This window comes from Copadichromis virginalis, linkage group LG6, assembly GCF_057382275.1.
Source record: "Copadichromis virginalis isolate Kocher_CV1m ecotype Utaka linkage group LG6, C_Virginalis_male_GT1.1, whole genome shotgun sequence".
Classification (NCBI taxonomy): domain Eukaryota; kingdom Metazoa; phylum Chordata; class Actinopteri; order Cichliformes; family Cichlidae; genus Copadichromis; species Copadichromis virginalis.
Genome location: NC_140623.1, coordinates 31,937,325 through 31,950,495, shown reverse-complemented (window position 1 = coordinate 31,950,495; position 13,171 = coordinate 31,937,325). Strand labels below are relative to the sequence as shown.

Here is a 13,171-nt window from a genome sequence, read left to right as displayed (position 1 = left end):
TCTAGTATTTCTCCCTGTCTCATATATTTTTGATATGAGGAACTTAAACCTGCTTTCAGAATAACTTTAAGTATCCTCCCACGGGTAGTGGACACAGTAAAAGCAGGCCTCTGTTTTGCCCATTTCCAGATGCACGCCTTGGATGCTGTTCTAGTAGTTTTGCATAATTTACAGTTCAAAAGAAGAAGTGGCTCACAGGGATGACTTTTACATGTACTGACCTCATTACTGGAAATTATGTCCCTATATATGAGAGAAGGTACAGAGAAGCATCATAGCCTCCCCCCCTTAATCAAATATACAATTTGCCACCTACACATATATCCACCATATTAGTATTTGTCTATGTGGAGATTGCAAACACACCAGTTCAGTTTAGTTTGGTGTACATCCACCTCCAACCTTACATCTGAGACTTCTGAGAACATGCAATCCTGCCACTCTCATAATGCATTAGCCAGCTAAATGCTTGTTTGTGGCATCAGCTTAAGCCTAAACGTACAACATTTACAGATTTGCCATCTAGAGAATACGAGACATTATAATCCCTTTAGTACCTCGTGACACTTGACTGAGTAGAACAACATGCCAGTATATTCACTTAGATAAGAGCTTTGATCACTGTACCATATTATTTCTGACTGACTGCTGCAACCATTTAATTACATATGAAACCAATTTCACACATTAGTTTTCTGTCATTCAGGGCAGTAAAAATGGATTAAGTTGGGTTAAATTTAAAAAGAAGCAACTGTTCATTTCCACTTACATGTATGCATGAATGTGAACTATTCTTAAATCTTAGTAAATGTACTCCATGTAAACATAATGTGAAATACAAACGTACTGTAGTAATCTCGACTAAATTTTAAGCTAATAAAATGCTACAGGGGTAACGACCCCTGCGGTTAGAACAGCGCTCACTTACCATCCTGATGAACACGCATAGCTGAGGCCGTGATGTCAGTGGTGACGTTGAAGTACGGCAGCCACAGGTCCTGAGAAAACATTTTATTTCAAAGTTAATGATAGAAAAAAAACAAAACCCTCTTGTCTTATGGCAATGTTGTTGCAATAGGGAAAAAACATTTTGTACCACAGTCCCACCTCTATTTGCTTGTCCTGAAACACTTTATAGATGCTGGTGTTAAAGGCAGAGCCAGAGAACATGGAGGTGATGGGATAGGTAAGATCCAGAACTGTTTTAAACACCGAATTCATTGCCTGTTAAACAAAGAATTGCAGGGAATTAGTAGATGTTTGTCAGATTTTTGTGAAAAACTAAATTGTCATCAGATATGACCAAAAAAATGATTGCGTTGATAGTCCTAGATGTGTGTGCTCTACCTTAGACCACTCTCTTGCTCTCTGTTTTGTTCTAACAGCACTCCTTTCTTCTGCATAAAGGGCACCGATGAAAGAGCCAATTGAGGTTCCACCCACTATGTCAATAGGAATCCCTGCTTCCTCCATAGCTTTAATTACACCGACATGAGAGCAGCCTCTGTAAGAGGGAGACAATTTGTCTGAAAACAAGCAAGTACGCACGATGCAGAGTACATTTACAACATCAGTATTTGAAATGGCTTTTAGACTAAAAGACAGACACATTTTCCTAATGCTGCTTTACTCTGTATACAGGCACAGCATAGTGTTTCCACATTAGAAATCCTTCCATACATTACCACACAGACATTAACTGCACATTAGTTTAGTACTGCTGAACGTTTGTGAACTTTATTGGTGCAGAAAGTCTCATCGACTTTGCTCACCTAGCACCGCCACCTCCAAGCACGAGAGCAATGCTGTTTCCAGTGAGGACTCGGGCCAGCCGAGAGAAGTCACTATGTCTGTCTGCCGTTTTCTCAAATACCTTCTCATACACCTCCCTCTGCACAAGCACAGGAAGAAAAACACACAAAAATAAATACAGGGGTTACATTTTATTATGTGTAACAATATTATCAAAATATTACAATTGCTGTTATGTTGAACAGTAAATAGGGCTGGATGAGGTTGCTTTAAAAAAAACAACATTTTAATGAATGAAATGATGCAAAAAACAACAACCCCCCCCCCAAAAAAAACAAAAAAAAAAAAACAGTGAGGCCTCCCCAAAGTGACAGGGGAGTGCTTTACCAACTAAACCTTCTATGATGTTTCCAACATGAAGTGCATACTGGCAGCTGTAACCGAGTTACAAAAAGTTTTAGTGTGAGAGCTATCCTAATGGTGTGTCTTGTGGCTGGAGTGCCAGAAAAAGAAATTACTCTTCAAGAGAGTCAGGAGGTCTGGCTAGTATTTAACAATGCGAAAAGCTGCAGATGTGAAAGGGTAATGTGTGTGCACGTGCCCTAATTAGCAAAAAGCAGAGAACTGTGTATTGTTTACTGTTAAAATGTGAGGCTCAAACCCATGTGGACTGTAGTTAATATCAATCTAGCATACTCAATATTCAAAACAAGGCTTTTATATTCTCCTAGAATATTGTACCTTCTAGAAATTATGGTACTGATATCTCTGCCATTCTGTCCACCCCTAAATGTAAATAAACTGAAAGCATCTAAAAATCCTATAAAAAAATTGACTCTGTACCAGTTTGCTGGGACCTCGTCTGGAGAAGACCCTCCGGGGACACTTGAGGTGAAGATGCCCTGAGCACCAGCTGCGCATGTTGAGCCACTCGACTGTCCTGGAAGGTCCAGGTCCATCTTCTCTGTGCAAAAGGACCAACTGTTTCAAAGCTCGCACTGCTGTGTTTTCCAGCATCTGCTCCAACTGAAGGAAGACGAAACAGTTAAAGTTATCTGTTGCCATTAGATTTCTTCTCTTCCCAGCTCTTTTCCCACACACACACACACACACACACACACACACACACACACACACACACACACACACTTCTCCTAGTGTAGGTTCCTGGTCCCCAAGACCAACAATGAGGATGCAGTCAGCCTGTCGGATGCAGCGCTGTGTCCATGGGGTCATGCTGTTGTCTGTCTGGTAGAGGACAATCCGATTGATGTCCTCCTGCTGGGCCAGCCAGCCGGAGAGACGATACTCATGGATACTGATGGATAGAGAAGAAAAGCAGAGACACAGACAACGACTTGGAGGTATGAAAAGTAGCAGAAGTAATTCGTTTACATTTTAATACATTATAGGTATGCAACACGAACCACGCCTACAGCATTTATAGCACTTATTTGCAATGCCTATCTCTACAAAAATACAAAACTCAGTAACATCTAAACAAGTAAGGAAAAAATAACACACACACTAAATGCATAGCTTCAAGTAAAGCCCAAGCAACAAGAAAAAAGGGTTTGTGATACAGACAAGATTCTTTGATTATCAGACTGACCTGTCCAAAGCCGAAGCACCCAGACGTTCTCTAATTATGTCACTGGTTAAAAGTAATGTAGGTCCTACAAGAGTCAAACAAATTGTATATCACAAAAAAGTAAAGAACTTGTGCGTTTGTTTGTCGACCTGCTTTAATTTAAAGACACAGCTACACAGAAGTCAAGCAATCCCACTAAAAAAAGGATTTTTACGAACAAAACTGAAATGTGTGGGTTTACCAATGGCACTAAGTGCATGGCTGAGCTCTAGGTTGAATGCATTGATTGGCACTTCATCACAAACAGGCAGCACTGCGACAGTGGAGAGGTTGCTTGCTGGGTTGGTGACATCAGCACTTGTTGTCATGCTGGGAAGACTGAGGGCTGAACCTAAAAGATTAAAACAGTGAACAAATGGAGTGAATGAGAAACTGAAGGCTGTAAAAGCACAGCTGGCTGGTGAGGAAGCACGCATGTGTGTGTTACTGCCCTCACTAGTCAATACTTGAATCGACAAAATGAACTAGACTATGTCAAGATAAATTAGCATTCAACTACATGACCAGAGTGACGCATAACGCCATCCTGCACAGGCGTGGGGGGCGTTACCCTGAAAAGAATATAACACTCCTAACTTTAGCAACACTAATCAAACTAGCATGACAAACTAAATCTGTATGTGCAACCACATGTCCCAGTGATGACGTGCAATAATAACAGTAGTATATGTGTGTATGTCTCGGCAACATCTGCAATATTTAGAATACCATTTAATTTTTGAATAAAGTGAATAATGGTCTCATGTGGTTCTGCATTAGTTCTCAACCTTGCTCATTAGCGCATGCTCATTTCATTAAATCTGGTCACCTGATCTTTTTTTGGTTTTTTTCTTCTCCTCAATTTACTGGACTTACCAGAGAATGGCCCACGACCCTGCTGCAGATTTCCCAGAATCTTCTGACCCAACAAGTGGATCAACCTTGTCACCACCTAAACACAACAGTAGAGAAAATTGAAAAGAAACTATGTTATTATAGTACATTAATAACATAAAAAGCCACTTAATAGTACTTCAAGGACAAAGTCACAGACCTGTGGATATCGTCGCTTGATGTTGTTAAGGGTTCCCTCGGGCAGTTTAACCAGCTCAGTGTCTCTCACAGCATGGACCGTTGTGGCTCTTGGCTGTTTGGTCAGCGCCTCTACCTGATACATAGTTAGATTGGATTAGTCCCTCACTTAAAACTTAAAAAAAAAAAAAAAAAAGAAATGAGAAGAAATCTAATCGAAATTTTCCAGATGTGGAAAAATGCAGCACACTGCTCTAGTCCCAATCCTAGCTCAGGACCACAGCTGTTTTTAACTTAATAGTCTTGAGCTTATTTTACTAACTAGTATCTATTCACACATGGGTAGGATGAGACAAAAATGCCTTGTTCTCACCACTCCAATGAGTTCTCCTCTACCGTATTCCCCCACCAGTTCTTTCTTGCCGTTCGCCTTACGGATGACTGAACGCAGACGTCCATTCAGAACAATGTAGGTGCAGTCTGACTTGTCATCCTGTCTGTTGATGCGTAGATTACAGGAAGAAAAAGCATATTTTACATTTACCGTTATAATTATGACTGAATAATAAGAAATGTAACAGGATGACCAAGTATTGTTTTCACATAGATGCAAAGATTGTTTTCATTTCTTTGTCTAAGTAAAGACGAGAGCAGAGTACCTGTAGAGGGCTCTGCCAGCTTCTACAGCCATCCAATCAATGGCAAAGTCCATCTGCCTGACAAAAGGAGACATCCGGATTGCAACCGTGTGGGCTGCACTCAGCACCACGCTGGGCTGCTCCCTCATGATCCTGCAGGGGGAAGCATATAACAGAAAGAGTGAGAACAAATACTGAATAATTCACACTGGAATATGGTCAAAAGTAGAGAGATATAACTCAAAACTGGGAGATTACTTTAGAAAAGAATACTAAAAGTTTACTTTTTTATATTTTAAGCTTTCATATTCTCTGGATGTATGTATGAATTTCACAAGCTGGCTTTTTCTTATTTATTCAGGTGATACAAGCTTTGTGTAAATGTGTATGCATGTTTGTTTTTGTTTTTAACTCAATTTAGCTTCAGTTAGCTTTCAGAGTGGGTTTGCTCATTTCAGTTCTTACTGTTTGAAAATGTTTAGTTTTAGTTTAGTGTTTATTAGTTTCAGTTGTTTTAGTGTTTTTAATTATTAATGTATGGAGCGCAAATGGTAGAGGCAAAATTTAGGAAAATCAGCACACGTATTATAATAATTAAAAAAAGAAAAAGAAGAAGAAAAAAGCAGGCGTTTTTGAAAGCAGGTGAATCGCATTCAAATTCTCAATCAACATGTCCATCGGTGCCTCATCGGCAAGTTGTGATAACAAATTTTATAAAATTAACAGATGCTAAAACTAAGGGTATTTCTCCCATATTTTTATTGTATTTTAATTAGTTTTTATTTGTTTCAGATGGTTTACAAAAATGTCGTTTTTAAATTAACCTCCTGGGACCTGACATCTGCATATGGGGACATCACATTTTGGGTTGTCTAGACCACAATACTAAATTTTGCTCTTTCAAATGGCTTTCAAACGGGCCGTATTGCTCAAAGAGGCACAATTGTTGTTTCTCATTTTGCTTTTGTGTTTTGCTGCTGTGTTCAGACACCAAATAAAGAGTTTTGCACATTATTACTCAATTGTGACTTAATAGTTTTCTATCGAACACTAAAAAGCCAAATAGCAAAGAGAAATTAAAAATGCATGCCATGAAAGAGTTCAGGTCTTAGGAGGTTAATTTATTTTTTAAAATGTAATTTAGAATAACCTTAAATATAAGTGAAAGTGACCTAAAGTTATTTGCATGTCTTGCACTTAAAAGTTTATCCGCACTAAAGCCGTAAGACTCACTCATAGAATTCAGACTTTGAGATCTTCAAATAAGTACAGTCTCGTACAGCCTTGATGGTAAATATAAGGGGTTCTCCAGTGAGTACAGCAAGCTGGCCCACCATCTCTCCCGGATGGGTGACAAACAGACAGACATCCTCCTGCTTGCCGATCATCCGCTGGTAGACGTGCAGACAACCAGACAGGACAAAGTGCAAACTCACGTCCTTTTGAAGTGAAAATAGGAAGGAGGAAAAAAGAAATACAAAGACAAAAATAACTTTTACTGCTGCAGTAATGTACTTTCTTTCTTTACTACATCTAATCTATTTCTGCTTTATTAATGCAATTAAAAGAGTAATTTGTAAGTTTTCAAAAGGTCATAGGGTTTCAGAATGTGTGAAATACCTGGTCTCCCTGTCTTGCTAACACAGCTCCTGCTTTTGCATGGTGCAGAGTCACTCTGCTGTTTAACAGAGATGGGTCCTGCATAACAAAAGGCAGAAAGCAAAGCAAAAGTCAAAAATTTATTGGGCAGTGACAAACGATAAAGCTAAGTGGAAAAAGACAGTGAATGAAATGCTTTTACTCCACTTTGATGAGCCTCGGAGAAAGATCGTGCTGCAGGCAATGATTTATTTCTTCACTCGCACTTTGATCTAGTTACACAAATTTATTTTAAAAGTTTAAATGTAGCAACACCTGCACAGAGGCACAGATTGCATCAAGTGAATTACACAACCCCCTAAAGCACCACTGAACTCTTGCGTTTATTTTTTGTCATCACAGACTCAGTAACTCTTTCTTTTTCTAAAGCAACAGTCAATCATAAGGAAACCTATTTGCTTGCATTATTTGTCAAAACAAATTGTTCGTCGTATTATGATCACAGCCTGTAGGAGTTTAAACCGGCATAGAACAACAGCAAAATACTATCCTTGAACAATCAAAAAAAGTAAAACGAACCTCAATCCTCATAAGCTTTAGGACCTCCTTCTGACCTTCCTCAAAGAGAGCGGCACTGGATCGATTTGACACGGGTGTAAAAATGTTGTCCACAACTGGCTCTTCCTCTGGATACAGATAGATTCCTGAAGGAACTTCATCTACTGTCACCTTCCTCTCACGCTGTTCCTGTGATATGGACTGTAATAATGTAATAGAATAATCATAATGTAATATGCATACTTTGCCAATTTATAATAGGTGTTCCTGCTGTTAAATCAGGAATTCTAATTCTAAAAAACGTTATCAGAGATACAGCACTACTCTTTTTCCACACTTTCTCAAATATCTTATATTTAGCTTATCTTTAAATATTTTTGGCTTATGAATCATATATTAATTACTTCTTTGTTATTCATTAACTGTGGTCTATACTATTCTCCATTCTAAAATACTTCTGTTTTCTTTAAGTAATTAACCAATGTAATGTATACATATAAGGAGGGTTTATATCTTTTCTCATTTTTGTCCTGAGAGTCTGCAGTGTACTGACCCGAGTATAAGTGGGTGGAGTGTTGCTTTCCTCTGCCGAGACAGAAATCCGTCCTCTTTCATACGCCATGTCAAAGTCTGATCTTAGACTTTTCTGTACACCTGTTTAAAAGGTCAACATTTAAGTGGTTTAATTATTCTTAGGTCGATCTATGTTTAAAAAGAACAAATGAAAATGTGATGGCGCAAGCAAAAGGCAAAATATATTGTCATTTTTTTAAAAGGTTTTGCCTGCTTATTTACCTGCACTGTTAAAATACATTTCTTACAAATACAAGTGTTTCTAAAACAGTAACATTAACAACTGGTCATATATGTTAAAGTGGGCAATAGGCAAACTTTTTAATATGAGCAGTATACATTAGGTGTGCATAGCATATTGTAGATGGATGAGCTGAACGGTTTGTGGTATCAGTGTAACACTTCGGCTACCCATTCTCTGCTGGCTTCTCAGTAATCATTCTACATTAAAACATGTTTAAAATATCACACTGCACTGGAAGAAAGTGTCTGACTTTCAGCAAAACTAAAGAACAGTAAGACAATATAATCTGTCAGTACAAGAGAAAGATCCCTCACCAGCAATGTCTACAGGCATTGAGATTGTCCTGCTAAGAGTTGGCACTGTTCCATCCTTCCCTTGTTCTCCTGTTGTGAAAAATAAATACGATTTAAAGCATTTCTAAGTCACCCCAAAGCAAAAATAGCACCGGAGAAGACATATGCAGGGTTCATACGCATTTTTTGGGGTCAAATTCAAGCACTTTTAAGCACTTTCAAGGTCCATTTTCAAGCTTTTCCAGCACATAGCCAAAAAAACAAAACAATTTATGTTTCACTTTGCATCACCTCAGTAAGAGGTAAAATGTAGGGGCGGGGTCACACATTGAAACAGACTGACATGCAGAGGTGCGAGGCAGCCCAGGCAGGGAAATTTTACTTTGCGACTCCTTTTATTTCTCTATCTGATAAGAAAACTATTCGGTGGTGAATGAAATACAGTTTCAAGCACGTTTAAGCACCACATCTGAAATTCAAGCACTTTTCGTACCTTGAAAAGGCAATATTAAAATTTATGAATTTTCAAGGATTTCAGCCACCCATACGAACCCTGCATATGAAGCTTTAAAGCAACTCTGTACACCTCAACTAAGATTCAGCTTCTCTAACACTGTGAGTTACTTAATCTGTATGCTGACACCCTACCTGGAGTTTCACCTTTAACGGCTGCTTCTCGGTGCTCCTCAGGTACCGTCAGGCTGCCAAAGCGTTTGCCATGGCGTACAGGACTGGTGCGAGTAGGGTGGGGTGACTGCGGTGGCAGACGTGAGGGATGCATTTCCTGTAAAAACAAGTAATGTATGGATGAGAGTGAGGTAGATGATTAATTTGAGTGTGTGTTCACAAGGTGGAAAGTACACCATGATATTAGTATTTAGGCACTGAAATCATGAAAACAGCAGGATGTGTATGAGGACTATGAGGTCCAGGTCACAAGGGTTACAGCACTTGTGAATCTATGTTACCGGTAACTTTACTGGTTGAGTGATAACTATCAACATACAGGAATTCTGTGGACTATTTTAAAGCATTTGAATGGGCAAACACGCATTACTCCTCGTCTTAAATATTTATATTGGCTTACATTTGATCTCAGGACTAACACCATTCTGAACTCTTTGATGAATATAATTGGGGTTTTTTAAGGCAATTAATCAGTTTAAGACTTTCTTTCAAACTGGTGCCTTGATAAGATGAACTCACATGACTGAAGAGCTCATTGGTCAGCCCCAGATAGTTGTGCAGGGCTAGCACTGTTACTCTTTGGAGACGAACCATGATAATCTGAAATGGCACAACAGAAAGCTAGTCATTTCAAGCATGAAAGGAAAACAATTAGTTTACAGACGTCGAGCCAGAAATACAGTGTGTGGAAAACGAATCCATAAATACGACTCTAATTTTAAGCACATCTACAAAAAACCCCACAAACACTGAGGAATAATAATCATTATACAACTCACCTGTACTACTCGCACTAGACTCTCGGGATATTTCTCAAATATAGACAGGAAGGCTTCTACAGGCAAACGGAGAACAGTGGAAACCTCTGCAGCCCGTGCTGACACTGTTCTATAAGGCTTCTGGTGGCCCTGCACACAAATATCCAAAAGAATACTTTACATTTTCTCAGTCTATCTGTACTTACAGAAGCTCTACAGGTGGGATGTTTCTAATTAGCAGTTTATTTGTTTTTATATGGAACGACCCCAAAACATTACTTAATTTCAATCGACACAGATTGAATTGGTTAAGGAGTTATTTAGAAAATAGGTCGCAATATGTACATTATCTCGGCAATACCTCTGAAAGATTGAAGATTGTATGTGGTGTTCCTCAAGGTTCTATTTTGGGACCTAAACTTTTTAATTTATATATTAATGATATCTGTGATGTATCAAAAAGGTTAAATTTTATTTTATTTGCAGATGACACAAATTTTTATTGCTCAGGAGAGAATGTGAAAGATTTGGTTGAAATTATGATTTATGAGATTTTAAGATTGAAAAAATGGTTTGATGTAAATAAATTATCTTTGAATCTGACAAAAACGAAATTCATGATATTTGGCAATCGTGTAAAGGAGGAAGAAGTCATTATGTCCATTGATGGAGAATTGATTGAAAGAGTTACTGAATTTCGCTTTTTGGGTGTAATAATAGATGAAAATTTGACGTGGAAATCACATATTGAGTATATTAGAAAGAAGATGGTTAAAAACATTTATATTTTGGGAAATGTAAGAGATTTATTAGACTACAAAACAATGCGCATTTTATATTTTTCATTGTTTTTCTCATACTTTAGTTACTGTGTGGAAGTTTGGGGGAATACATATGAGAATACTATAAAACCTCTAAACTTATTACAGAAGAAAGTCATACGAATGATTCATAACGTTAGAGAACATTCAAATAAATTATTTATAAAATCGAAATTATTAAAATTAGGAGATTTAGTGAAACTACGAACACTATTAATTATGTTTAAGGCTAAAAATAATATTTTGCCTTTTAAGTTACAAAGATTATTTTTAATGTGTTCGGGGGGAGAAGACAGCAGAAGGAAATTTTATTTTAAGCATCAGCTAGCTAGGACTACACAAAGATTAATGAGTCCAACGGTTAGGGGTATACAACTGTGGAACTCTCTTCATTATAATTTAAAGAATTGTATAAATTTACATTGTTTTAAAAAGTGTTACATGTCTAAAACGATAACTCAATATGAAGAACGTGAACGAAATTGGAGTTAACTGAAAAAGGATCCATTATTTTTTGCATCATTTTATTTTATTTACTTATCTTTTCTCCTTGTTACTATGTGGAGTGGTATATTCTGATCTGTTTGGTTTGCGTTAGGACCGGAGATAAATGTTAGTTTGTTCCTTGCTTTTTGGTGCCCACTTGCAATATAAGTTGGATTGTAGATAGGGGGCAGAGTTTAATAAGAACATTTTCTTCTTCCTGCTCCTTTTCACACATGGTTGCAGTGCTTTACTGATAGAAAGTGTGGTTGGTTTGTCTGAAAGAACTAACTGTGGAAACTGTTGTACCAAGTGTGAAATAAATAAATAAGTGAAATGAAATGAAATTTAGAAATGGATGGGAAAAAAAAAGAAAAAAGAAAAGAAATGAATGCTGGGTTTAAACCAAATAATTACTTTAGAGTGTTGTGTCATCCAGTGAGAAACGGTTAACTGAGTCAGCAGGTGAATGTGCTGTAGTATGTAGGTGTGGGCCAACACAATGACACAAAGTCATGTTATCTTATTTAGCGCTGTGTAAATGACTGTTATGAGAACTGGCAGGGTCTGTATAAGTAGGTGTGGCACAAAGCCTTTATGTGCGGTAAGAAATAGGTGTGACCTACTGTGATGACATCCAGAATGCTCAGGAGGCTATGCACACTGTCTCCTGGGTAAACCTCTTTCACCACATTTTCTTTGCCATCCTGGAAGACAGGAGTAACGCATTCATATCTATGTAAACAATTAAGTTGTTTTCTAAGAACTTATACTCAAGTTCAACTTGAGTGTGTACATAAAGATTCACACAATCAATATACATATAGATGTACACAATCAAGTATCAATATAGATAAAGCCTGCACTAACATCTCCCTCAGGACTTAAAACTTGGTAAATATATCCAAACACTAACACTGGCTAAAGGAGACATGATTAGCTACAATTTTTTTAAAGCCAGTGTTCTTGTGGGTAAGCACCTTGGTAAACCACTTTGCTGCTTGCATAAGTTTGCACAAAGTATTTGTGCAAACTTACAAAACATACAATAAACTATAGTCATAATTAAAAACAACAGTTCATTGCATAAAATTCAGAGGTAAACATGATTAAAGGGACACGGAGCCTGCATACCGTTCCAGTAAGGCACAATTCTAGTTTTCCATCCTGAACAACATAGATGCTGCTGTCGGGCTGACCTGGCCTGAAGACATACTCCCCTTGTTGGAACTGTAAAAACACCATGTGTTTGCACAACTCCAAGAAGAGTGGCTTCTCAAAGTGACCCAGCACCCTGTATGAAAGGACAAAAGGGAAGCTTGGGGGTTAGGAATTACACTCATTGCAAACAGCTGCAAACACTTGGTTTGTACAAAGGGCAATTAAAATGGTCTTTCTGTTTAGTTGTGGATTTATATATTATAAAAAAATATGCAGAGGTGAATTAAATATTATAATACAGTATATGACACGAGAATTTATCAGTTGATGGTTCAATAACAGCAGGTACAAGGCACTTTTTATAGTAATGTAAAGATCCTACAGTATTCTGGAGAAAACCCCAACAAATCAAATTAAGCAACCCCCTATGAGCAAAACTGTGCTTAGGGAGGACCAAGCACCTGGATCTATGTACTCTGGACTACAAAACACAATCACACAGACATTAAACCTACCGGACATTTTTAAGCATGTAGAGCACCTCAGAGGGGAGGTGGGAATTGGCCACATCAAATTCAGTGAGGTCTGCCTCCAGCACTGAGGGAGGGGGCTCCTTAGCCTGAAGGATGGGAACCTCCTTTTTAAAGCGCAGGATCCTACACAAGTCGCATGCAGGAAGATAATAAGAAGGAAATAAGAGGAAAGCAACTGCCACATAAAGAATGTTAGTACAATCAAAATAGCGTATGCTTGATGAAAGTTAGCATTCAGATGTACTTTTTGGCAATGTTGAGCATCTTCTGCTTCTTCTTTAGGCGTGGCCGTGAAGAAGAGGATGTACCCACAAGGGACGAGGTAGACTGGGAGACCTGATGAAACATAGTTTTGTTTAAATATTACTCTTTCCTTAAAAAAAAAAAAAGTACTATACACTGAAACACT

At 38.0% G+C, this 13,171-nt stretch overlaps 1 protein-coding gene across 4 annotated transcripts in view; it reads right to left on the bottom strand.

Moving 5' to 3' along the window:
* Window positions 1-13,171, bottom strand: part of pnpla6 (patatin-like phospholipase domain containing 6) — a 31,190-nt gene that overhangs the window by 9,760 nt on the left and 8,259 nt on the right. For 3 of the 4 annotated variants that reach the window (XM_085459886.1, XM_085459889.1, XM_085459888.1), the window contains exons 6-29: window positions 13,007-13,098; window positions 12,745-12,885; window positions 12,203-12,362; window positions 11,695-11,775; window positions 9,786-9,914; window positions 9,526-9,606; window positions 8,968-9,103; window positions 8,341-8,409; window positions 7,763-7,863; window positions 7,231-7,410; window positions 6,673-6,750; window positions 6,286-6,491; window positions 5,074-5,205; window positions 4,788-4,911; window positions 4,437-4,550; window positions 4,259-4,334; window positions 3,585-3,734; window positions 3,365-3,428; window positions 2,902-3,070; window positions 2,596-2,778; window positions 1,773-1,891; window positions 1,348-1,504; window positions 1,108-1,224; window positions 929-998 (exon numbers count right to left, since the gene is read on the bottom strand). In XM_085459886.1, coding sequence (XP_085316012.1) covers window positions 929-998; window positions 1,108-1,224; window positions 1,348-1,504; window positions 1,773-1,891; window positions 2,596-2,778; window positions 2,902-3,070; window positions 3,365-3,428; window positions 3,585-3,734; window positions 4,259-4,334; window positions 4,437-4,550; window positions 4,788-4,911; window positions 5,074-5,205; window positions 6,286-6,491; window positions 6,673-6,750; window positions 7,231-7,410; window positions 7,763-7,863; window positions 8,341-8,409; window positions 8,968-9,103; window positions 9,526-9,606; window positions 9,786-9,914; window positions 11,695-11,775; window positions 12,203-12,362; window positions 12,745-12,885; window positions 13,007-13,098 — 2,929 coding nt within the window. The remainder of the gene's footprint in view (window positions 1-928; window positions 999-1,107; window positions 1,225-1,347; window positions 1,505-1,772; window positions 1,892-2,595; window positions 2,779-2,901; window positions 3,071-3,364; window positions 3,429-3,584; window positions 3,735-4,258; window positions 4,335-4,436; window positions 4,551-4,787; window positions 4,912-5,073; window positions 5,206-6,285; window positions 6,492-6,672; window positions 6,751-7,230; window positions 7,411-7,762; window positions 7,864-8,340; window positions 8,410-8,967; window positions 9,104-9,525; window positions 9,607-9,785; window positions 9,915-11,694; window positions 11,776-12,202; window positions 12,363-12,744; window positions 12,886-13,006; window positions 13,099-13,171) is intronic. The other variant, XM_085459887.1, reaches the window with a different exon arrangement.